General features: G+C 43.5%; 1 protein-coding gene across 2 annotated transcripts in view; it reads right to left on the reverse strand.

Moving 5' to 3' along the window:
- B4GALT5 (beta-1,4-galactosyltransferase 5) overlaps positions 1-25,393 on the reverse strand; it is a 77,207-nt gene that overhangs the window by 7,553 nt on the left and 44,261 nt on the right. For both annotated transcript variants that reach the window (NM_001444660.1, XM_085002800.1), the window contains exons 2-7: positions 15,292-15,426; positions 4,804-4,917; positions 3,332-3,456; positions 2,305-2,421; positions 1,490-1,677; positions 384-506 (exon numbers count right to left, since the gene is read on the reverse strand). In NM_001444660.1, coding sequence (NP_001431589.1) covers positions 384-506; positions 1,490-1,677; positions 2,305-2,421; positions 3,332-3,456; positions 4,804-4,917; positions 15,292-15,426 — 802 coding nt within the window. The remainder of the gene's footprint in view (positions 1-383; positions 507-1,489; positions 1,678-2,304; positions 2,422-3,331; positions 3,457-4,803; positions 4,918-15,291; positions 15,427-25,393) is intronic.

The raw sequence follows: 25,393 nt of genomic DNA on the forward strand, positions 1-25,393 counted from the left end.
GTGACATGTGCTGTGAGTGTAAAATACACACCAGATTTCAAGGATTTAGTAAGAAAAAAATGAATGTAAAATATCTCTAACAAACACATGTTGAAATGGCATTATTTTGGATATACTGTGACAAATACAACTGTTAAAACTGTTTATTAATATAATAATGAATTGCACCTTTTTCCTTTCTAACCTTTTAAAATGTGGCAAAAAACACTGAAAATTACATACATGGCTTAATACACCATAATTGCTATTAGACGGTACTGGTCTGGAGAGTCTAAGAGCATTTATTAGACGGTGCTGGTCTGGAGAGTCTAAGAGCATTTATTAGACGGTGCTGGTCTGGAGAATCTAAGATAGCATCTCTGGAAGACAGCAGAAGGGGGTACCTGTTCCACAGGTCGTCATCTTCTCCACCCCAACCCCAGAAGGCATTAGGAAAGCCATTGATTTTCCGAAACTGTTCCACTGTTAAGCCGCTCACTCCGCCAAAGAACTCATTATAAGGAAGCCTAAAAAAGAGATGTATGGCATCAATCATTTGTGTCTTAAAGAGTGATTTCTTTTCCCTCCCAGAACAGGCCATTTCACTGAAGAACTAAGTCTTAAGTAAAACAAAACCCTCTGTGCTACAGTCCTGGGGCACTGGAAATTGTTTTCTGGGGCTGAGATGCATCAACCTGAGAAGCTAGCTAATTGAACGTTTTTCTAATTAATTTTACATAATAGCTGTATTGAGACAGAACTGACAAACCATATAATTCACCTTTTTAAAGTGTATGATCCAATGGTTCTTAGTATATTCATTAAGTTGTGCAACCATGGCCACAATTCATTTCATTTTTATTCATTTATGTTTTGGCCAGACCGACAGCATACATAAGGCCAAGGATCAAACCCAAGCCACAGCAGTGACAACGGTGAATCCTTAACTGGGCTACCAGGAAACTCTGATAATTAAGTTTAACTAATTTTATCACCCTCCCCCAAAGAAGCCTTGGGCCCCCCATTAGCAGTGACTCCTCATTTCCCCCATTCTTCTCAACCCTATGCAACCACTGTTCTCTTTTCTGTCTCTATTCATCTGCCTATTCTGGTCATTTCACATAAATGGAATCATATATCTGGCATTGTCACTGCAGCAGCTCGGGTCACTGCTGTGGCATGGGCATCTCAATCCCTGGCTGGAACTTCAGCATGTGGCAGGTGCGGCAAAAACAACAAACCAAAAAACGGAGCCATACAGTACTCAGTCTAGCTTCTTTCACGGAGCGTAATGTTTTCTAGGGTCATCCATGTCCTCCCATATATCAGTGCGGCCTTCCCTTTTACTGCCAAATAGCATTCCCTTGTGCGCATGGATGTACCACATTTCATCTATCCTTTCTGCAGCTGACGGACATTCGGGTCGGAGCTAACTGGATTTTGCCATCTTTGCATCTCTCAACCACTGTTTTAGATTTAACCTCTTTAATTAGGAGGAAATGATACTCACAGATACATATACTTATCCAGTTTAGTTGCAAAGTGCCTTGGCATCTGTCCACATCCATAATAGTTACGATCGTTTTCTGGTATATGATCCACATCGTGAAAAACAAGACAGTCCCAGTCCAAGTCCTTCATTGCTTCTTGAAAACCCACATTAAAAAGCATGGCTCGATTAAAGGGTTGGGTGCCAACCTAAAAGAAGAACTTTATTTTTAAAAGGACTCTTGAAGCGCGATCTTGGCTGCCTCAGCCCCGCCTGAAGGAGAGCTTATTGAGAGACCTCTGCCAGAAGGGAGGTGGGTCCAGCCGCTCTCATCACTGACTTACAGTCACTTGACCTCTGGCCTCAACTTCCTCAGAAATAAAAAGGAGTGATAAGGATAAACTCAAGCTCCTCTCTCTCAAGGCTGTGTAAAGGCAGCCAGCCAGCCACATAACAGCATTCAGGAGAGTACCCAGCCCCAGAGGGAAGGAAGAACAACACTGCCATTTTTACCTGTGGCTCCTTATCTTAACTTGAGGGGAATTTCCTGGGTCTGGAGCCTAAAGACACCACCCAAAGCAGCTCCAGTAAAACCAGCACACAAGTGGCCTTTGTTCAAGGGTAAACAAAGTTCCATCCTGCACTCAGATCTGCTGGTATTGAGCAACATCTCAAACCAGGAGCACAGAACTGCTCTCTGGCGCCCTTCCTACCGCTGGGTGACTCAATCATTAGATTTCAGTTTTACTGGCTCTTTACACCGAGGACGGACTGGCTTGAAGCACTCTAAACTGCTGTCTCAGAAGAGAAAGAAGAGAGAAGGAAGGACCACTCACTTGCTCCACCACATAAAATGCAAACTGCAGGCGCTGGCGCTGGAGCATGGGAATCAGGTGTCGGAGCAGGACCGGGAGGTGCTCGTGGCGGTTCCGGAAGGGGATAAGGATTGCCACCTGCCGTGGGTCACAGCAAAAGAGGACACCTGTTAGTCCCCTCAACGGAGTGCCGTGGGAGGAGGGCACTCCTGCAGAATTGGGGACCAGCCTTTTCCTTAACTTCTCTACATGAAGACTTGTGCTGGCAAGTCGACCCTTGGAAGTAAGTGAATCTCGCTTTTACAGGCACCATAACATGCACACGGTGGGGCTGTGAATGAATCCGAGACCAGAACCCACATTTACACTCACTGTGACCCAGCACACAAATACATACCATATCCACAGACAGACGTATATTTATACATAAATGCTGGTCATTAAATTGATTTTACATTCTGGTGATGGGCTGGAAACACCGACCTGTCCCAGACATGCTTTGATCATTGCTGCACCACAACTTCTCACAGGGCTGGCACAGACCAAGTACTTCAATAAAGACTCGCTGAAAAGAAGGGACTTCGGCTGGTGTCACAGGCTTGATCGAGCCACACTCCTGACGTCTCCTGACGACAGTCACACAGGGCGAAACTAAACAGTTCTCAGTGTCGGGCTGGACAACTCGGCTTTTTATTCCACTAAACTCACAGCAGGATTGCCAAATAAGGCATGAAGTACCGAATTTGTGGGGCAGCTTCTGCAATTGCCTCATAGGAGACCTACCACTGCCAACTCCCCCACTCAGCCAATATCTCTGTGAGGAAGATAAGGGTCCGGCTGGGTCACCAGAACAAAGACTTTCTGTGGCTACACAAGAGCCCTTAGGGAAACCCATTCCTCCAATATGTTCCCGACAGATGCAACAATTTTGCATTAAGTAGCAAGGACGGTGCAAATTACAAAATGTCAGTGTGAAACCCTTGGGGATTCCAAAGACACCAAGTCCCAGGTAGGCTTCCCAGTACCTGCGGTCTGACCTCACCCCTACCTTCCACCGAGGCACGCAATCCGATGGCTTCCAGTGACCTCCAAGCTTGATGGCTGGGTCTTTAGAGAAGAGTTCATGGATGGTATCCATTCCAATTTCACTCATGTTTATGTCTATTGGGCCCTCTGCACAGAAAGGGGGAGGAAAATGATAATTAAGAGGCCTGAAAACAGTAGATTCTTGTTCCTACGTTCGGGGTTTTAATCTCTGCAGCGGTTCAGTGCTTTTTCAGCAGGTTGTGTTTCCAAAAGGGCTGGGGATCCTTTCCTCTGCTTTCCACTCAGTGCACTTCAGCTCATCAAGACTACTGGGGAAAACGGCAAATCAAGACATTAAGACTTCAGAGTTCTGCTTTCTGCCCAGGGTGTAGAAAGAAATTAAGGCTAAGTACAACAGCAGTTGAACTTCTCAAGAAGGAAGGAGAAAAGGGGTCAAGCTTCCTCTGTGTGCATTCTCTGTGTGCTCCCAAGGTGGGTAGAGACACAACGCCCAACTGACTGATCAGTGACCCTGACTAGTCATGTCCAAACTCAGAACACTCATCATCTGAGTCAGGTCAAGAAGACAACTGTCCAAGAAGCCCCAGAGCACAGAAAAGGTATAATGATACCTTGCCATTGCTTTAGATTCCACATGAGATTCCAAGAAGGGAAGGAAGAGGGAAGGGGAAGGGAAGAGAAAGAAAAGATCCAAGAATTTTTAATTTTTTTTTTTTGGCCACACTCACGGCATGTGGAAGTTCCCGGGCCAGGGACTAAACCCGCACCACAGCAGTAATTAGAGCCACTGCAGTGGCAACACCAGATCCTTAACTCACTGCTCCACAAGAGAACTCCCAAGAATTTTTAAAACCAGCACATGGTTAAGAAAATTACTTTCTGGGAGTTCCTGTTGTGGCTCAGTGGTTAATGAACTAGACTAGGATCCATGAGGATGTGGGTTTGATCCCTGGCCTCCCTCAGTGGGTTAAGGATCTGGCATTGTGGTGGCTGTGGCTTAGGCTGGCAGCTGCAGCTCCAAGTCAACACCTAGCCTGGGAACTTCCATATGCTTTGGGTGAGGCCCTAAAAAGCAAAAAAAAAAAAAAAAAAAAAAAAAAAAAAAAAGAAAGAAAGAAAACTTCTTTCATGTCAAACAAGTTACTGTCGGTGTGAGATTTATACTAAAAGACAAGGCTTGTTTGCCTACACTTTCCCGAGGACATTTTAACAGACCCCAAGTTGCAAAAGACGGCAAAGAGTGAAAAAATGGTAGAAAATGATGCCAAGAGCCCAGGAAACCTTGCAGAAAGACCAACGAAGAGCCAGGACACAGGTGACTTTCACGGTTCCCGTTGCCAATGGCCAAGAGGTGTCTGTAATCTCTATGTAAGTAGACACAGTGAGAGACCAAGAACGCCCTCCTTTTTATTTTAATCAAATGAAAGGACATCTGTTTTAAATACAGAGAAGATAAGCAAGAGCTCTACTCACTCATGGAAGGGAGCCTTTCGGGGCAGGTGTGGTTTGCAAAGTAGGTGAAGTCTTCAGGAAGAAAAGTTGTGGTTTGTAGGAAGGTTTCGCTGTGGTTCAAGTCAAGAGGATAGTCTAGAGAAGGAAAAAAAGCAGCTCAGATGGGTCAAGTCATCACTTCTGCAATTCTTCAATGCCTACCGAAGAAGCATTTTTCTTTTTCTTCTTCTTCTTTTTTTTTTTTTTTTTTGCTTTTTAGGGCTGAACCTGCGGAAGTTCCCAGGCTAGGGACTGAATTGGAGGTGTAGCTGCCGGCCTACGCCTCAGCCACAGCAACGTGGGATCTGAGCCGCCTCTGCGACCTACACTACAGCTCAAGGCAATGCCAGATCCTTAACCCACTGAGCAAGGCCAGGGATCGAAAGCCGCATCCTCATGGATACCAGTCAGATTTGTTTCCGATGCGCCACGTCAGGAACTCCCTATTCTTAATTTTATTACAGCTTCACAGGCACTCAGTTTACAGTCAAATAACCCTACAACGCAATTAAAAAACAGAAACAAAAACAGCACTGATTCTCCCATGTCTTTCTCTACAGGAATTGTCCTCACTTCTTTCAGCCGACTACCGTAGTATTTACCTCCATCGGCCTGTACAGCCAATCTTCGTTTGTGCTGGGTGGGGGGGCCTGTACCCACCACATATGAAAGTTCCTGGGCCAGGGACTGAATCCACGCCACAGCTACAGAAATGCTGAATCTTTAACCCACTGTGACACGGCAGGAACTCCGTGATGTTTCTTTCAGTTTTAGGTCTGTCAGCTTCTCACTACGGGGGATGAAGATTTCAATCCCTTTCTTCCCCAGCTGCACCACACACACCCCCTTTCCATTCTCCAGCCTTCCTATTACCATCAATCTTCGGTATTTAAATTACGATGATTCAATACTCTCCGCAGCTGAGAAATGTGTAAAGTTATGATTCCTCTTCCTTTCCCGAATAAATTTTTCTCCCTTGGAAGGGCTGTCCTGTTTATCTATTTGCTTAGTTTGACGTGGAAGGATGACAATATCCCTTTGCTGCGTCCTCATTTCCCTGAAGACGCAGACATCAGGTCCCTCAACTGCATCTTCCTGAGGAAGGTCCATGCCTCCAGACCCACCCCAATTTGGACGGGCTTTCCCGGGAGTCTGACGTGCACATGCTATTCTCTGATCTTCCTTCCTCGGTGTCCTGGAGAGTCCCTTCACCTCCCTACAGTACTGAACCTCATTTTTCCCCACGTTCAATTTCTCTCCCTTTCTCACTTGGTACAGCACATTCTTCCAGGAGCTTCCTAAGAAAGGGGAATGGGAAGTGATTTGGAAACCCTGTGCATCTGACTATTTTTATTCTTCCTCACTGGATATACATGTTGGCTGGTTTTATAAAATTCCAGGTTGGAAACAATTTTTCTTTTGAATTGTAAAGGTGCTGGCCCGTTGCCTTCTAGATTCCTCTGTGCCTATTAAGTCCAAAGCCATTCTAATTCCCGATCTTTGTAAAAGGTGATGGTGATTTCTTTCTGGAAATGCAAAGAACTTTCTCTTTGTTCAGGAAATTTCATATTGCTGTGCCTTGCTGGGGCTCTGTTTTCATCCTCTGTGTTGACCCCCTGGTGGGCCTTTAAAGTCTGGAAATTCATGTCCAGTTACAGAATCTGGGGACGGGGAGAAGTATTATTGTGGTAATGACGTCCTTCCTTTTGAATTTTGTGTTCTCTTTCTGGAGATCAGAATACATAACTTAGATACTGGACCTCTGTTCCTGTAAGTTTCTTGCCTTTTCTATCTGACTTTCAATCTCGTTTTTTTTTTTTTTTCCTCTACCTTCTGAGAGACTGCCTCAATTTACCCAGCCCTTCTTTTAGTTATCGTTCCTGCTGTATTTTTTATTTCAAGAAGCCCCTTTAATTTTCTGAATATTCATTTTTTTTTTGCAATATCTTGTTTCATGTTCTCAGCCCTTTTTGTGATAATTTTCTCCTCCCAACACACCCTGTTTCTTCCAATTTATAGCTTCTTGTTTATTCTGCTCTCTAGCACAGGGATCCTCGGCCATCTGCTAATATTCAAGAGTGGGGCACACAAGTCAGATAACTGGAAGGGTCTGGACTGAGGTTCTTCATTGGAGGATGTTCTGGCCAGAAGTTTGGTTAGAAAACTTCTGGTCCCAGTAAGTGGGTCTTTCCTCTTAGTCTGGTCAGGTTCCCCAGAGAAGTCTATTCTAATCTCCTGCCAGAATAGTACAGCTTTTGCTGCAAGCTTCCTAAAAAAAAACTGAGGAGGAGAAAAGGCCTGGGGGTATCCTAAGCCAAACCAGGTGCCCCCAGTTGAGGGATATTCTGTTTCACCATCTCTGGAGGTTATCAAGTCTCCAGTACTTTGCCAGGATGGGAAAAGGAATCTGGATATCTAACTGCCTCTTTTTTTGTCTTTTTAGGGCCACCATGGAAGTTCCCCGGCTAGGTAGAGGTTGAATCGGAGCTGAAGCTGCTGGCCTATGCCACAGCCACGCCAGATCCAAGCCACATCTACGACTACAACCACACAGCTCACGGCAATGCTGGGTCTTTAACCCACTGAACAAGACCAGGGACAGAACCCACATCCTCAATGGATACCAGCTGGGTTCTTTACCTGATGAGCCACAAGGGGAATTCCTGGATATGCGACTGCTTTTCATTTTTATTTTTTATTTTTTAGAGTTTATTTATTTATTCATTTATGGCCACGGCACGTGGATATTCCTGGGCCAGGGATCGAACCCATGCCACAGCAGCAACCAGAGCCACAGCAGTGACAACACTGAATCCCCAACCTGCCGAGCCACCAGGGAACTCCCACCAGTCCTTTTTGATTCATGCTGATGCTATGAAAGTTAAAACTTTCTATTCAAATTCACTTTGTACCCTGGAATTAGGAACTCTTTAAATCAGATATTTTTAAAATTTATTTTTCATTTTATTTGTTTATTTTGGCCTGCCTATGGCATGCAGATATTCCTGGGCCAGGGATTGAACCACAATGGCCTGGGAACCTCTGCATGCCATAGGAATAAAGCCACAGCAGTAACAATGCTGGACCTGCTAGGCCACCAGGGAACTCCTCAGGTATTTTTAAAAAAGCGCTATGAGAGTATTTCCAAGAATCGAATGGCTTATACAGACACATGGTTACCTACACGACAAGTACGCAGAGGACAAAACTCAATGAGAAGTAAGTAACTTGAGAGTTTCAAGTCGCTTAACAGGAGAGGAAAGAACAGAACATTTCCTGTCCTTTTTAGTTGTAACTTTCCTGAAAACCAATAAGCTCACATTTAGATAAAGATATAAACCTAGTCGGCATGAACACTAAAGGTAAAATCACATGTACACAGAAGGCAGCCCCAAGTCCTCAGTTCACACATGCAAACCTATCCTAAGTGGAACCCTTTCTGAAGGTACTAATACTTCAAAAAGTTGTCAAGAACCTCCAATACTAATCATTACTCTGGACGATTCTGATTTTGCTTCTTAATTATGCATACACACATATTTTTTTGTCCATAAAATGATTCTCTTTAAGAAAAAATTTATAAGTTTTTTCGTGTGTACTAGAATACGTATATTTGTGATGTGCAGGCGCGTAGAAGAAGCTGGTTAGAAACAGCATTACAGTAATTACATTTGCCTACAAGGCAAAAAAATTTCCAGAGGTATTACAATAAGCATTTTCATAAGCAAATCAACCAAATCAGAATAATAATTCCAGGCAAAGACAGAACCAAGTCTTACAACTACAACCTAAACAGGAAACAAGAAGCTAAAAAAACAAGTAGGAGAGAAGACAAGACACTTTCTGATAATCTTAATAATAACCCCACTTTGAGGCTCTGTTTGAAGACACAGATAAATTCCTTTCTACTTCTTTCCAACACTGATATATATATATATATATAATATATAATAACCCTGGTAGCAGATAGCATGAAACAAAACACCACTTTTTTCTTCCTGATTACTAAATTAATAATGTCATTTTAAAAAAGAAACAAAGAAAACCTCAAATACACAACTTCTGAGTCAAAGTCCTCAATAACTTTGCCCTACACCTTGGAGAACCCCCCAACCTAATTTCCTCATTCCTAAATTTAAATCCTCTACATAAACATTTAAATAAAATATACTTTCTCATCATCAGCAGGAGCCTTTTAACGTGGAAGAGGCAGAAGAAATTAGTTGCTCATGGCCTGGGGAAAACCGGCCCAAGGTCTCTCTGGCCACCCAGAATGGGCAGACGATGCTGTGTGCTCTCCTCAGGCTTCCACACACCAATTTCTTAAGTCTTCTTTATCAAGCACGACCCTACTGAATGAGGGAACTGCTGAGAGAAAAAGCCAGCCTGCTGAATGTCTATGGCCATGGTTTTACTTTCTGATTTTAAATCTAATCTATGTCAAATCAGGATGTGTTCTTCTAGCAAGGGAAGTAGATGCGAGGGAAAGGCAGCTGCTTTTACGTTTATAATGTGGGAAGACGACAGACGCCTCTCCTATCTCCAGATTCAAAGGGCCTGCTTGACCTTCGTTTTACACCAGTGGTTCAGCAGCCCTGGCTGCCCGTTCGAATCAACTGGGAAGTTTTAAATATCCTGATGCCTGGGCTATATCCCAGACTCACGAAATAAGAACCTCTAGAGGTGGGGTGCGGGCATCAGTCTTTGTAAAGCCGTTGGGGGAAGTCCAACGCGCATTCAGGTTAACCTGGCTACCCCAATATTCGGTGATGGCAAAATTCAGCTTTCTCCCTCGTGTTATCAAATCCAGTTGAGCAGGGACTGAGAAGCGCTGACCAACAGACTCCAGCAGGAATCACCACCTTCTCCTCCTACTGAGAAAAGGCCAAACACTTGACTCTCTGCGTAAAAAAGGTAGAGATTTATTTATACTAGAAAGATATCATCAGGACAAACGTTTGTAAAATACAAAGAATTCGCATTCTTCAAGAATAGCACGCTTAAGGGAGTTCCCGTCGTGGCTCAGTGAAAACGAATCTGACTAGTATCCATGAGGATGCGGGTTTGATCCCCGGCCTCGCTCAGTGGGTTGGGGATCCGGCGTTTGCTGTGAGCTGTGGGGTAGGTCACAGATGAGATGAGTCGCTGTAGCTGCGGCTGGCAGATGTAGCTTTGATTTGACCCCTGGCCTGGGAACCTCCATAAGCCTTGAGTGCAGCCCTGAAAAATAAAAAAAAATTTAAAAAATTAAAAAAAGAGTAGCAAGAGTAAAAAAAAAAAAAAAAAAAAAAGACTACCTGCTGGGGGAGCAGATATGAAGCCCAGCATCTAAAAAGCAGAGAGAAAGGTTAAGAACACCTACCTCACTGACTGTATTACAAAGTATACTGGCAGTGACTCTGTCTGTTTTATTTGTCTATGACAACACCTGTTTTGAAGGATGTCGGCAACAGAACATTTTTCTGAGTATGTGACCAGAAGGGGACTGGGCCATCAGTGTGGGGAGGTTTGTGTGCCTGTGCACACATATGCAGAGCAAAGAAGTCTCCCTCTGGGTAACAGTGACCGGGTAGAAGGGCACCTGCATATTCATATTTAAGAAAGAGAAATGCCACTTCAGCTACACAACCAAGTGGCTGGACTGGGTCCATGACTATTATATTTTATCTTATTTTTATTTATTTTACGCTATTTTTGTCTTTTTAGGGCCACACCCACAGCATATGGAGGTTTCCAGGCTAGGGGTAGAATCGGAGCTGCAGCTGCTGGCCCACACCACAGTCACAGCCACAATAATGCAGGATCTGAGCTGTGTCTACAACCTACACCACAGCTCACGGCAACACCGGATCCTTAACCCAATAAGTGAGGCCAGGGATTGAACCCACAACCTTATGGATACTAGTTGGGTTCATAACCCACTGAGCCACAAAAGGAACTCCACAAACCAGTGGCTTTTAGTGACACAAAGCTTCTCTAGGTCATTACTTCAGGCTTATTTTCAAGGTTACAGTTCTGATCCCTCAAAGTATGCTCTAATAGACAGTAACCATTTTAGCTGTCAAGGATCAAGCAAGCCATCACACTTAAAAGACACACTAAGCTTTAGTGACCTCATGAAGGCCTCTGAAGATGAGTGTGTGCCACGGCACTTTCCCCAGGTGGGCCCACAACTCAGGGACGAGTTCGGTCCAGGCTACTCTTTCCAAGCCCACAGTGTTCCTGGCGGGAGTGGCTGGGTCAGAGGGGATGGCCACCTAGCTATCTCAGCAGCTATAGGGCCGAAATACTCTGTGCAAGGCCAAAAATCGCTTTGAAATGAATAAAAAGCTTTTACTGGATAACTTCCAATGAAATGATGTTTCCTCTTTAACACTTACTCACCAAGGATGTGCCAATAACATAGAAGCCAATCATGATGGTAATCTCAGAACTAGGTTACAATACTTAAAGTGGGTTTTCTTGTTAAATCTATCCAGGCACACACTCAAAAATCATTCACTTTGCGTCTCTTAAGTGCTAGGCAGGGTACAAGGTACTGGGGGTACCAAGAGGACAAAAGCCATGAGGGCACCGCTGGGATTCAGAGGACAGCAAATCCCAGCTGATACATCTGGTCCTGTAACTCCTGTGTGTTTTTTTTTTTTCTTTCTGTCTTTTGTCCTTTTTTTTTTTTTAGGGCCATACCCGTGGCATATGGAGGTTCCCAGGCTAGGGGTCGAATCGGAGCTACAGCGGCCGGCCTACACCACAGCCACAGCCACGCCAGATCCAAGCCATGTCTGCAATCTACACTACAGCTCACGGCAACGCTGTTTCCTTAACCCACTGAGCAAGGCCAGGGACTGAACCTGCAACCCCATGGTTCCTAGTCGGATTCGTTTCCACTGCACCACAACGGGAACTCCACTCCTGCGTGCTTTAACCCTTCATCCCTAAAACAAGTACAGAGCAGTTATCTTACTGGGTGCTTGCGAGGAGTCCATGAGATAATGCAAGCAAAGTGTAAGATCTGAGCCATGTCTGCGACCTACACCACAGCTCATGGAAGCACCAGATCCTTAACCCTCTGAGTGAGGCCAAGGATAGAACCTGTATCCTCACGGATGCAAGTCAGATTCATTTTCCACTGAGCCACGATGGGAACTACTGGAATTTTTTTTTTTTTTTTTTTTTTTTTTTTGCTTTTTAGAGCCACACCCACGGTATGTGGAAGTTCCCAGGCTGGGGGTCTAATTGGAGTTATAGCTGCCGGCCTATGCCAGACCACAGCAACGCAGGATCCGAGTCGTGTCTGTGACCTACACCACAGCTCACGGCAACACCGGATCCTTGACCCACTGAGTAAGGTCAGGGATCGAACCCAAAACCTCATGGTTCCTAGTTGAATTCATTTCCACTGCGCCACAAGAGGAACTTCTGGAATTTTTTTTTAATTAATGTTTTTGACCTATTGTTTCCTCAAATTCAGAAACTGTGGATACGCAGGGCCAAGTGTGTGAAGATGCGTTCTCACTCATAAGACAGGCCCCAATGGCAAACACTTCTAGTTTATGAGGAAAATAGACACATTAAACACAAAATGTTTCCTTGTGGTGCAGTAGGTTAAGGTCCTGGCATTGTCACTGCAGTGGTTTAGGTCACTGCTGTGGTATAGGTTCGATCCCTGGCTCAGGTACTTCCACGTGCCACCGGTGTGGCTAGTGGGCACACAAAATAGATGATTATTCCAGCCCGAGTGATGCTGGGAAGGATTATTTTAGTGTATGATAATTTGAGGACAAACATATGCAAATTCAAATAATAATGGGTCCCTGGATGGAACGTGATGGAGGATAATGTGAAAAAAAGAATGTATATAAATATATAACTGGGTCACTTTGCCGTACAGCAGAAATTGACAGAACATTGTAAATCAACTATAATAAAAAATAAAAATAAAAAAACAGGTCCCTGGATATGCCTTCCAAGGGGGCAACTCACTCCCTGCTCAGTGTCCAGGGACAACAACAACTCCTCAGGGAATCTGAGTGATCATGTGTTGCAAGACCAGTGGCAGTGTGGGGACAGAGACCTGCTACGTGCCCTCTAAGGTGGAGAGGAAATGGACCCCCTCGCCAATTGCCCAGAGAAGCCGCAGCATCATCCGACCTTGGAGAGGCAGGAATACTTGGACTGGGCAAAGGTCATGACTGCGCACATGCTCCCAACCAGAGTGAGAAGGGGAAAGAGCCCTGCTCGGCAGCCAGACGACTCTCGAGCTTCGTTCCACAACCAGAAGTCAGTCTGGGGATGGGTTGAGGGAAAGTCACATGACCAAGCCATTCCAACAACCGCAAGATTACTTGTACTTGTGAAAAATGGAAGCTAACAAAATCCTGCCTGCCCGATGGAGCCGTATCTGAGTCAAGTGAGACAATGTGTACGGGATGATGTGCAAAACCGAACACCACACATGATGAATTAGGAAACAAAAATGTGCTCGGCCTTCTCCCTTGACTTCGGGAACCGCAGGGATTCCTCTGCAGGGGGGTGCCAAGCTCAGGCAACTTGTCCTGTGAGACCACAACTTGGCTGAAAAGCTCTGAAAAGTTGATCGCTTGCTTTTTGCAAACAAGAAGAAAGGAAGTACCAAGGTTTATCAGTTTGCTAACTATAGTCCTTGGTTGCTGCTAAACTGACCAGCAAGGCAGACTGATAAATTAGGATGTGGTCAATTCTTCTCAGGATTTAACTTTCCTTTCAGCGGTAATACTTCTATTAAGATCCCAAGCACCACAGAATAATTTCATTTGCAAGGTTTAGAAAGCAACTTCACATCCTCCAGTGAGCTCTGGACAACCTTAGACCTTTCTAGAGAAGAACAGAGGGACTGTCTTGGAAAGAAATTTTTTAAAATACACATATTTTATAATACTAGGCTTGAGTGAAGTTAGTAAGAAGCCACAAGGAAAGCACATTAGTCCTCAGTTAAAGAAGCAAATCATGAATGCATAGCAAAATGAAATCTCGGGATCTATTTTCTAAATAAAAACCATCCCTGGCTGGAGACGGAAGAAGCCTCATGGCAGACCCATTTTAACCATCTGGAAATACTTCCTGTGTTCGATTTTTGGAAGAGTTAAAAAAAGAGAGACATAAAAAAGATAGCTTTCTCTCAAAGGTGAAGAGCTTGCTATGTACAGTCCTTTGTAAAGACAGTTTAAGTCAACACCACAATTCAGGAACAAGCTCTTACAATGTAACATTACGCAAGCCATTTAAATTTGGGGTTCTTTTTTCTTCTTTTTATAATTAGTGATCAAAAGGTAATAAAGCTACAGGTAAAAGTTCCAAAGGTCAAGGCAAAAAATATTCACTCCTGGGTGCATCACGGCTGCTTAGGTGATAGTCTGAAAAGCTTTCCCAAAGCTAAAACAGTCTGGCCACCAAACTCAGGCACAAGCTGGAATTAAGCCATAGGATGAAAACCACACCTGATCAGGGAAGCTAAACCAGGTGATGTATTCAACTTTTCTTCTAGAAGTCGCTTTTTTTGTTGTTGTTGTTTTGCTTTTTAGGGCCACACCCACAGCATACGGAAGTTCCCAGGGTAGGGGTCAAATCAGAGCTACAGCTGCCAGCCTACACCACCACAGCCACAGCAACATGGGATCCGAGCCATGTCTGTGACCTACACCTCAGCTCACAGCAACATCAGATCTTAACCCACTGAGCGAGGCCAGGGATCGGACCCAGGTCTTCATGGATACCAGTCGGGTTCCTTTCTGCTGCACCACGTTGGGAACTCTCTAGAAGTCACTTTTATAGTCTGCGGAAATCATCCCAGATTATGTGATGATTACGAAGTGGAAATTTGTTAAGTTGCAACTAAAGCATTTATAAACTACAAGGTTAAACAAGTCCTACTGGGCTGAACAAGTTCAAGTAGCGTCCAAAGGAAGAACAGAGTTGGGGCGACTATTCCCGTGTGGAATTAACAATGAGCTTTGAAAACCCCGTGGACACACCACTACCACAAGCCGATCGCACAATGTTAAGCCCTAAAAATAAGTGCTTTTCCTCGTTGGCTCTATGGATACATTTTCTGAAATCAAATTATTTCCAGAAACAGCTTTTGGTGCTCCTGTTTTACTGATGTCCTAAAGATACATACTCACTCTGCCCACTTAGGGCAACTACACACAAAAAGGGGGGGGGGGGGTCTTGAAAGATACTCCTCACCCCCTGACTCCCTGAAACATATCAGGAGTGAAAATGGAGTTATCCAGTCACCCTTAATAGACCATTAGCAAAAGGAACAAGGATTCATTTTGCAAGAGCTTCTTCTTTTAGTAATAACCCACGACTCAGCCAAACCGTCTCTCTTTCACAATACGCTTTGTTTTCATCAGCAATAATTATTCAAACCAAATTTACCTCTCCTGGAGGGGACATTCTGAGCAGACCACCCCTTTATTAAATATATACCTGAGTCGTTCACGCTGCTGTTCCTCTTGGCGTAAGCACTCCGAACCACCTGCTCGTAAACCTGAGCGCCGATTGTCCTCATGTTGTCCCGGATCAGAATGCCTTGAGCTTGCATCATGAAGAGGTAGGTGTTCACTGCAGAAGACAAAGGCAGAGGGGAAAAGAGGTTGATTCAAAAACAATCATTAAAGCAAAACACACCCCAAAACCCACATAACTTTGGGCACCTTTTCTTTTTTCTTTTTTCATTTTGAAACCCCTTTTAGCACTAAAAGCCTACTCCATTTTCCATATTGGGTTCTACATTTTCAGGACACCAATATTCCTCGGGTAACCAGGCAGACTTAGGGAAGTTTCTGTCCATTTTCAGCAGTTTTAGAAAAACCGTAAATTAAAAAAATTACATTCTACCAGGTCTTTAAATACCCAATCCTGTGTTTGTACTGTCATGATCAGAGTGACCTTTAGGGATCAATTAAAACATTTTGAAAAATACCTCTGCTCTCCTTAAGTTCACATTCTTAATACTTGATGGCTATCCTCAGAGAAAGGAAGTCACTGCTGTCCTATTTTCTAGAAATACTTAGATATAGGTTGGGATCTGCTATCTTTTGAAAGAGGCAGACGGAGGCTCCAGCTACTTTGCAGTATTTGGAGAGAAAAAGAATATAATGAAAGAATGTCAGCAGTCCTCACTACCCACCCACCTCAGCCCCAAAGTCCAAAGCAACGGGAAAGGAGCAGCTAGCCTGGCCCAAATGTCAGTTAAAACATATTCCCTGGAGTTCCCTGGTTGAGTGGTTAGGACTTGGTGCTTTCACAGCTGAGACCCAGGTTCATTTCCTGGTTTGGGAACTGAGATTCCATATCAAGCCACTGCACGCTGTGGCCAAAACAAACAAAATATATATATGTGTGTGTGTGTATATATATATATATATGTATATATATATATATATATATATATATACACATAAAATTCCCTTTACAATACATACAAAATATCAAGTTGTGCATCTGGAACTAAAATAATGTTATATGCAAGTTATATCTCAATAAAAACAAAGCAAAACAAAAACCAGATTCTTAATCAATGATTTTCAGACTAACTGCCCAATCTCTGTCATCTTTGGAGAGTGATCTTCCCCTGGGTTTTCCTGAAGTCCCGTGTGCTAGGGATCATCGGAACACTTGGCTGACTTCCAGCCAGGCCCCAGGCAGGTATGCAACAGGGAGCCTGGGCCACTCCCCCAGGCTCAATTCACTCGGCCTCAGGCGGTCCTGGCTCTTCAACAAGATACTTTGTGGACACCGTTTTCACCATTATTATCACAGTGTCCTACACATAACGGGCAGTAAGTAATGACTAAATGGATGAAGCTTAGAAGTCAATTTCCTTCAGTGCAAGCTACTGTGTTTGGCGCTAGTACTGGAGATGGGGGTGGGGACGAGCAGTTTAAGCAGCACAACGCTCAATGTGGCAAACCCCACATTAAACAGGGGCATAAAATCTTTCCAAAGGTTTCAAATCATCACTAAGGTATATCCAGAGCTGTAAAATGATGAAGAAGTCACTGTTCAGAATGCTTTCAGAAATGAGGGAGCAGTCTCAGATTAGGCCTCGTGGTGACTGGAAGACAGCTGCATGTTTAACTTCTGGCATCAGCAGAGAATAGCTCAGGGACAGTACTCCGTTGCTAGACGAAGTTACAGGGGAAAAAATAACTGCAAATCCTTAAAAAAGGATAATTCTGTGAAGCTTCTGCAAACAAGAGTAGCATCTCATTTTCTATCTACAGTAGAAAGCCCAGCACCCAGTCACAGTAGATAGGCAGTCCATAAATATCGGTTAAACCTAAGATTTAAACTTCATTCAGGATCATATTTCTAATGTGGCTCTATAGTATTCTTTTATCCCTTAGGCTATATATTATGTGTATTATACATAGTATATATCCCTTGAAATCTTCCATCTCCGACATAAAACTAAACCAGTCGTATTCAATCATATAAAAACAAATATTTATTGAGCACTGTGTGTAAAGCTGTCAGTTTGGCACTGCAAAAAAATAAACTACCTCCTTTTCCCCAAAAGTGCATCATCTCTGAGCTTTTGATCTTCTCTACTGCAAAGGCACTGCAGTTAGCCTGCCTTTTAAATTCCCTCCCTTTCTTAGTTCTTGAATCCCAACTCTAGGATTCCTCTAGGGCAGTTCCCAAATCTTTCCCTGCCTCCTGCTTAGAGAGCTTTTTGAAGTCTGCTTCTAGCCTCCCCCCCCCCAAACCCATACCCCCTGGAGACTCTGATTCACTAAGTGTGAGTGGGACCCATGACAAGCTCACAGGTGCTTACCAGAGTAGCTGGTCGGAGGACCACATTTCTAGAACCTGCTCTAGGGGAGGTATGCATAATACCTACGTAATAAATAACAGTGAGTAATATTCAGCACTTCGTTACCCAATTCTTTATCTCATGTAATCCTCATAGCCTAAGAGGCAAGTAATACTATCCAATTTAGAGTCAACTTCCAGGCTTCGGTTTCTCCACCTTGCTTCACCAAGGTCACGGAGGGATGGATCTGAACCAGGCGTACCTAGGCTCTAACGGCTACGTTTACAAACTTGCTCATCCATCTTCTAGCCGGAACTTGTCTCTCAAAGCACCACATGGCTTAAATGATTGCTCTTAAGGAAAAAGCTCTCAAACTTTATCTCCTATGTAAAGCTGCCAGATGGATCTTTCTTAATTACAGATTTACCCACACTGCTCCTTCTCAAAAGCCTTCTACATCTCTTGCCTTCATCCCGGGGCATCTGCTGATCTGCAGTGCTCTGCTCTCCTTTCTGCCACGCAAATCTCTTTAATCCTTCTGACCCCAGTCTACATACTTCTCCAGTATTCTCCCTTCTTCAATTCTTGTGTTCCTGTTAAAGATGATCAAAAATTTGCTTTATGTTCCTATTTGTCTACAGTTTGCTAACAATGGTCTCATGTGTTAGTTCTGTCATTCAACCAACAAATTCACACAAACCATGTATTATTAATGCTTTTTCTAATTATCCATAGGCATTAGCACAAGTCTGAAAAAATAAAAAGGCTGAGTAAGTAAACTTTGCCAAACAAAAGAAAATAATCGCAAATTCATGGCCTTGGGGTTGGAAGGAATTTTAATGAACACTTTTCAATACCTCCTCATACAATACCTCCCCCAAAACTAAACCCTCTAAGAACACTGAGTCAGTATGTACAAGAAAATTCTACTTTGGATTGGATCCAAAATGTTTTCCAGTCACTTTTACCCACTGGTTCTCATTCTGCCCTTTGATAAAAGAGTCAAATCCCTTTCCCACACTTCAGAGATTAGAAGACAGGCATTTTTAACCTCCCTCCACCTGCAGCTCTACTCCACCTAACCTGGCCTTGCACTTCCTTTGTGTGTCCCGCTTGGTATCAGCATGACTTCCCTCCCCATCCTGGCTGCTCTCCTCTGGACACCAGCCCAGTAGTCTATACTTGACAAAGACTGGTACCCACACGCTAGTGGTCTAGGTGTAGTCGGATGGGCTCAGCCACAAGCAGAACTATCAGCAGCACTGTTTCATCTGCTACCAAAGAGCTATCAACTCTTGGAGATGCACAATGCACAGTAACTCCAGGCCAGAAAGAAATCCTACAACAGGAATTCCCGCTGTGGCACAGTGGGTTAAGAATCAGGTTGCTGCAGAGGTGCAAGTTTGATCCCCAGCCTGGTGCAGTGGGTTAAAGGATCTGACGCTGCCGCAACTGCAGCCTGGATTCAGTCCCTGACCAGGGAACTTCCATATGGCAAGGACATGGCCATAAAATTAAAAATAACAAATGAAATCCTACAAGAGAGATGCTGAATTATCTAACTTGCCATTTCCCGAACCAGCCCCCCTCCCCCACTAACATACCTAGCAGCATCAAGTGAGTCTCTGCAGAACTCACTTTGGGAAATTGTTTTAGATATTAATAGAATTTAAAACTTCCATCACCATGGTAGATAATCAATTGATAACTGCTGAATGTTGTTGGTAAACATTAGTTTACAAACTGCTGATTCACATGAAGCATGTAAAGGCAAAATACTCAATCTTTTTAACTGCTAAGCTACCTTTCTCCTGTTCTCTGCTCCTGCAGTTGGTTATATAGATCAAACTGTAGGAACCTACAAGTATCCCTATTAAAAGTCCTAACTAAATTTAGCCCACAGTTCTTTGTGGCCTAAACTAGGAAGTATATATGCACACACATGCTGCTTTCAATCTAACTGATCTCATTTAAAATTCACATCTTTGTAAGTAGATACCACCTTGATTCCTTATTTGAGATAAGGACATCAAGTCCTCTGGAAGTCATTTACCCAAGGTCACATGGTTAGTGAAGTAAAAAAACTGAGAGAAATAGGAGTATCCATGTGGCACAGCAGGTTAAGGATCTGGCATTGCTGCAGCAGTGGCACAGGCTGCAACTGTGGCGCAGGTTTGATCCCAGGAGCTTCCACATGCTATAGTTGTGGCCAAAGACCCCCCCAAAACAAAGAGAAAAACCACAAAAATAGCACAAAAAAAGAGAGGTGAGGTTAGGTGTTAACATTTTGATGAGCATTACTTTGAAAAACGGTACTGTCCAATACATATAGTTCTGATCAACTGTGGCTGGGTCACAGCTAAAAAAAATGTTTTTAAATTGGCACGTGGCTGTCAAATCCTCCACTGTGTCAACAAGTACCTGCTGAGCACCATCTACTTTCCCGCATAAGTTCCTGGGCCAGGGATTGAACCCAAGTCACAGCTGTAACCACAGCCACAGTAGTGACAGCATCAGATCCTTAACCCCTGTGCCACCAGGGAACTCCTGCTTTTTATTTTTTTTACACACAGTACTAGGCCACTGGGGGCCAAGGATGAGCATAACAGAGAATAAGGTACAGGAGAAAGTATAGGAGTTCTCCTGTGGCACAGTGGGTTTAAGGATCCAGTGTTGTCACTGTGGCAGCTTGAGCCACTGCTGTGGTGCAGGTTCAGTCTTGGGAATTTCCACATGCCGTGTGTGTGGCCGAAGAAGAAGAGGAAGACAGTATAATGCAGTGTGATAAATACTAAAATAACATCTACTACAAATTCAGGGTTACTAATAACTTTTTTATACTTTCGTGAGAAATGATAATGATTATCCAGCTCCCATATCTAGACTGGGGCGTCTCTTACGATCATAACTCAGCTGAGAAGAATAAGCCCCATTCAGGTTTACATAACTGGAAATTTCCGTCCAGATGTCAATGTAAGCAGCCTTGGGCCATGGCTTTCACTGGAGAGTTTCCGGGAGCAAAGCACTGCCTGGGTCTCCTAACAGGAAAACATACTCTCCCCTTTCCATTAGAATTCCAGTCAGCCTCCGACGTCTTACAAATCAGGTAACATGATTTTCACTTGAACACACCCATTAATAAATGACTATGACTCATAAAAAATTCCTCACTAGATAATGAATTCCGACATTCCGAAGTACGAACAAAATAACTGACACAATGAGCCCAAGAGGAAAAGACACAATGAAAAGATTCTATATACTTAAGTCCATATATTTTTTTTAAATCCTAAACATGTCTATCTTCAATATTTGTTACAGCTGGCTTGGTAAGCTAAAAGAGAATTAAAGGAGAGTTCCCTGGTAGCCTAGCAGTTAAGGACTCAGCAATGTCACTGCCGTGGCTCTTGTGTCGATCCTTGGCCTGGGAACGTCTGTGTGCCGCAGGCGTAGCCAAAAATAAAAATAAACGTAAATTTAAAAATAAAATAAAATAAAGAGAGAGAACTAAATAGAAAGCCATTCCTTCCCTGACCACTTTCCAAAATCTATGTCTTAACTCCAACAAACACATGTAGGTGTGCACGCACCCCCTACCCGCCTTCCCTGCTTTATGTTTCTATTTAACATACTACACTTCCTCTTATTTGTCTTGTCTATTATTATCTCCTTCTAGAATGTGAGCTCCAAGAGGGCAAAATCTATGCCCCTTGTGGCTAGAAGACAAGATACACAATAAATACTTGAATAAATAAATGTCTGAGCCAGGACAACAAACTGCTGAGCCTTCTGAACTCAGCTATGCCCAAAATGGCATGGATATGGGATTTCAAGCTTTCCTTGTACTAGTTCCCAATTTCATTCCCTTCTACTAGCTCTCTACTCTAAAACATTGAGTTAACCACTAAACTGCTTCTACAAAAAGTTCAGCAAATCCTGTTTACCAACTGAGCAGAGCTGCCAAACAGATTAGCTCTTCCCTAAAAATGTGCTCTGGTACTCTCACTCCTCACAAAGCTGTTTGGTTTCTTATTTTCCTTACTATAATACACGAGTTTATTCAAAATCTTGTGCAACATTATTTGTAAGAGGAAAACACTGGGAAAAAAACTGAATGTCCACCCAAAAGGGACTGGTGGACTAAACTGCTGTCCATTCACATGGAGCACTGTGAGGCCACACAAAAGAATGAAGAACCACTCGAAATAGCCCCGAACTAGAAAGAACCCAGAAGTGCATCTACAGAACAGATTAAAAATGGTGACCTATTTGAGTCTTGGAATACTGTATAGGAACCAGAATAAACTACAACTAAATGAAACCACATGGATGAGTCTCCATCATATGGACAAAGACACCGAAGGACAGAGATGGTATAATTTTATGTACATAAGGCCCTAGAATAGGAACAACTTATCTATAATGTCAGAAGTCAGGAACAGGTATCCTTGGGATGGGGGAGAAGGGGTGCGGCAGGGGATTCTGGTAATCTTCTATTTCTTGACCTGGGCACTGGTTACATAGGTCTATCTATTCATTTTGGAAAAAGTCATCAAGCTGTTGGTGTATTTATGCACACTTTCAAATGTATACTATACTTCAATAACACTTACCAATAAGAAGAAGAGGAGGAAGAGGAGGAGCAGGAGGAAGAAGAATGAGGAAAATCTATGAACTGATTTCTAGGATATATTGAAAATTGGAAAAAAACAAAGAGCAGTATTGTGCTTGCATATGTGTGTGTGTATGTGTATTATGCTGACTAAGAAATAAGGCGAAATTTCATAACACACATTTTTAGAGAAAGAAACACAGGGAAGGCAAACCAGGTAAACATTCATTACACACCTATTACGTGCCAGGAGCCGCCCTCTACCCCTAGAGTCCTTGCCATTATCTTTAGGGGAGGAGCCGGACAAGGCAGCTGTAACCAGTGCTGTGTGGAAGGGAGCACGGGAGAGTGGCTGTAACTCGCACTGTGAGGGCAGGGCAGGGGTCAGAAAATACTCAAGAGGAGGAGACTCTAGGATGGTCTTGAAATAGGAAAGGGAACGGAGGGAGAAGCCATGTGAGGCACTAAAAGCAGTTGGGTATGGCTGGGATGACGTGACGGGTATGTATGAAATACCCGGGGATGGGGGCACCAGGAAAGCAGGGGGGAGCAAGAGCACAAAGGGCTGTGTGTGCAATATGTAGAGGCTTGACAATGAAGAAGTGGTCTGGGATCCCATTTCGGGTGTGCCAGCTAGTAGATACCAATCAAAACAAGGAAACTCACTCCTACTCAAAATTCATGGCTTTGGATAAAGGACTGAGTTTTTTAGTATCCAGACCTAAGTTCCTTAAAGGAGGAGCTTCTTTGGACAAACAGAAAAAGGATTCCCACTTGGTTACTACAAGGTGGTGCCAAATCTTACCAAAACCTGTATTTTCGCTTGACATGGAACAGCAATATTCTGCCAAATCTTGGAGCAAGAAGATGGAGTGAAGATGTCAGGATACACAGCAGGGGAGACAGAGCTGGGATGCGGTGGGCAAAAGCGGGCCTCGGGTTCAGGGTGGGCCCGTCAGACTAGGTGTTCTTCGCCAGGATGGACTCACCTCAGGCACTGTCATTCTGAACGCTCCCCAGAGACCACGCATTGTGTGATTTCTAACGGGGTCAAATACAATTCCAGGAAAACAGTCGAACAAATCTACGGACCAAAGATTATACCCATTCACAGTCATACGCTTTCAAAACAAAATAAAGGGCACGGGAAGGAGGGAATATAAAGGGAACAGAGGCGGAAAAGGAATAAATGGAAGTAAAGAGAAGACTGCCCAATCTCTTCTTTGCCCTCATACATCACATACACACATGAGATAGAATAAAAATCAAGGGGAAACAAAGAACAGAACACGTCACAGGAATGTTGACGTTTGATTTCTGCCATGCTAGATTATCCGCAAAACTTGCAGAGCCTTTTTGGACCAACATTTTCTGAGAAATAAGACAACCTGAAAAATAATTGACCTCTCTCCCCGAAACCAGAGATCACCAGTGTTCACTGCTCTGCACAATAGGGGTTCTGTAAAGAATGAGTCCACTTATGCTGCTTATAGAGAGATGGACTCCTGTAAAAAGCAATTCATTTCTTGAGTCCCTGTGTGCCAGTGCCTTTTCTAAATACCTTATGCGTTATCTCACGGCACCCTCACAATGAACCGAGAGGTGGGTTACTTCCCTTGTTCTGTAGATGACAGGGCTGAGGTTTGGGTAAGTAACTTGACTATTGGGAGCCAGGATTTCCCAACAGGTCTTTGTCTCCAGAGTCCAGGTTTTTAACAAGTATGTGCTATTGTCTCTCAGGCTCTGGATGTCTAGGAGTCCTCTGAGTCCACACAGGTCATTGCCATACTTCGCTGCCTGATTCCTCTCCTCTGCATCATTACTGTCAAAATCTTATATACCCCTGGCCTCCGGTATCCCACGTCAGTGGTGGGTGCCCATGATCACGGTATATAGTATGGTACAACCCTAAAATGTTATTGTTTCATTAAAATGCTATAAATTTGAAGCTCCAGTATGAATCTTAAATTTTTACACTTCAGATCTACTTAAAAAGTTGGCTACTCATACTACACAGAAAGATGTCAAGATCCAAGCTTCTGGGTACAGAGTGACATACATTTAGGAAGAGAGAGCTGTTTGGGATTTTTTTTTTTTTTTTTTTAAAGACACAAGGAATTTCTTGGACAATAAATTTATACCCTTTGGCACATCTATTTTAATGTCCTGGAGCAACTGTGTGACAATTTTCACACAAAAAAAAGTATTTAAGGAAAACTATGAGGGGCAATGGGGGTAGACATTAAAAGCAAGGAATCCCAAAACTTGTTTGGGGGGAAATTTTCATCTGATGAAGCTTTTGCTTTCCTAGTCCTTCCCATTTGAAGCAGAAAAATCACCAAGTCAAATATAGGTTTTGTTTTCTACCCTAAGTATTATTCCCAGTTATTAAAAATTTTAAAAACCCAAGTGGTAAAAATTAACAGCTTTGAAATATCCTGTAAACATTTCCACTGACCTGTTCATCTTATTATCTGTTAAATTATTAAACTGTACATGAGATTAGAAATGAAAATGCTGCCTAAACAGATATTAGTTAGCTGAGTAGCCTATGGCTATCACTTAACTGATCTAAGCTTCAACTTGTTTCCCCTAAAATTCTTTTTTTGTCTTTTGTGTTTTTTTAGGGCCACAACTGTGGCATACGGAGGTTCCCAGGGCAGGGTCTAATCAGAGCTGTTGCTGCCGGCCTACGCCACAGCCACAGCAATGCCAGATTTGAGCCATGTCTGCGACCTACACCACAGCTCATGGCAACGCCAGATCCTTAACCCAATGAGTGAGGCCAGGGATCAAATCAGCAACTTATGGTTCCTAGTCAGGTTCGTTAACCACTGAGCCACGATGGGAACTCCACCCTCCCCCAAAATTCTTAATAGGACGATCGATCAATTAACAACCTCCAGAAATACATACCCACCAGAGAGGCTCTGCAAACAAAGATGCCCAATTCAGGACTAGGTCAGAGACAGCTATAAATTACTTTTCTGGAGCTGTTTGCATTCAACTGCAACTACCCTGGGCCTGCCCTGGAGGTAAACTTGCAGAGCGAAAAGATATGTCACTGATGGGAATGTGCCAGAGACAAGATCAGCAGAGCAACACTACCCTCTGAAGCTGGCTCTGGACGAAGGCTCTGCTCACCTATCAGTCCCACC

This window comes from Sus scrofa, chromosome 17 (genome assembly GCF_054392235.1).
Source record: "Sus scrofa isolate SSC_HxYL_T2T_F1_AM1 chromosome 17, Sscrofa_HxYL_maternal_Yorkshire_Landrace_v2.0, whole genome shotgun sequence".
In the NCBI taxonomy this organism is placed as follows: domain Eukaryota; kingdom Metazoa; phylum Chordata; class Mammalia; order Artiodactyla; family Suidae; genus Sus; species Sus scrofa.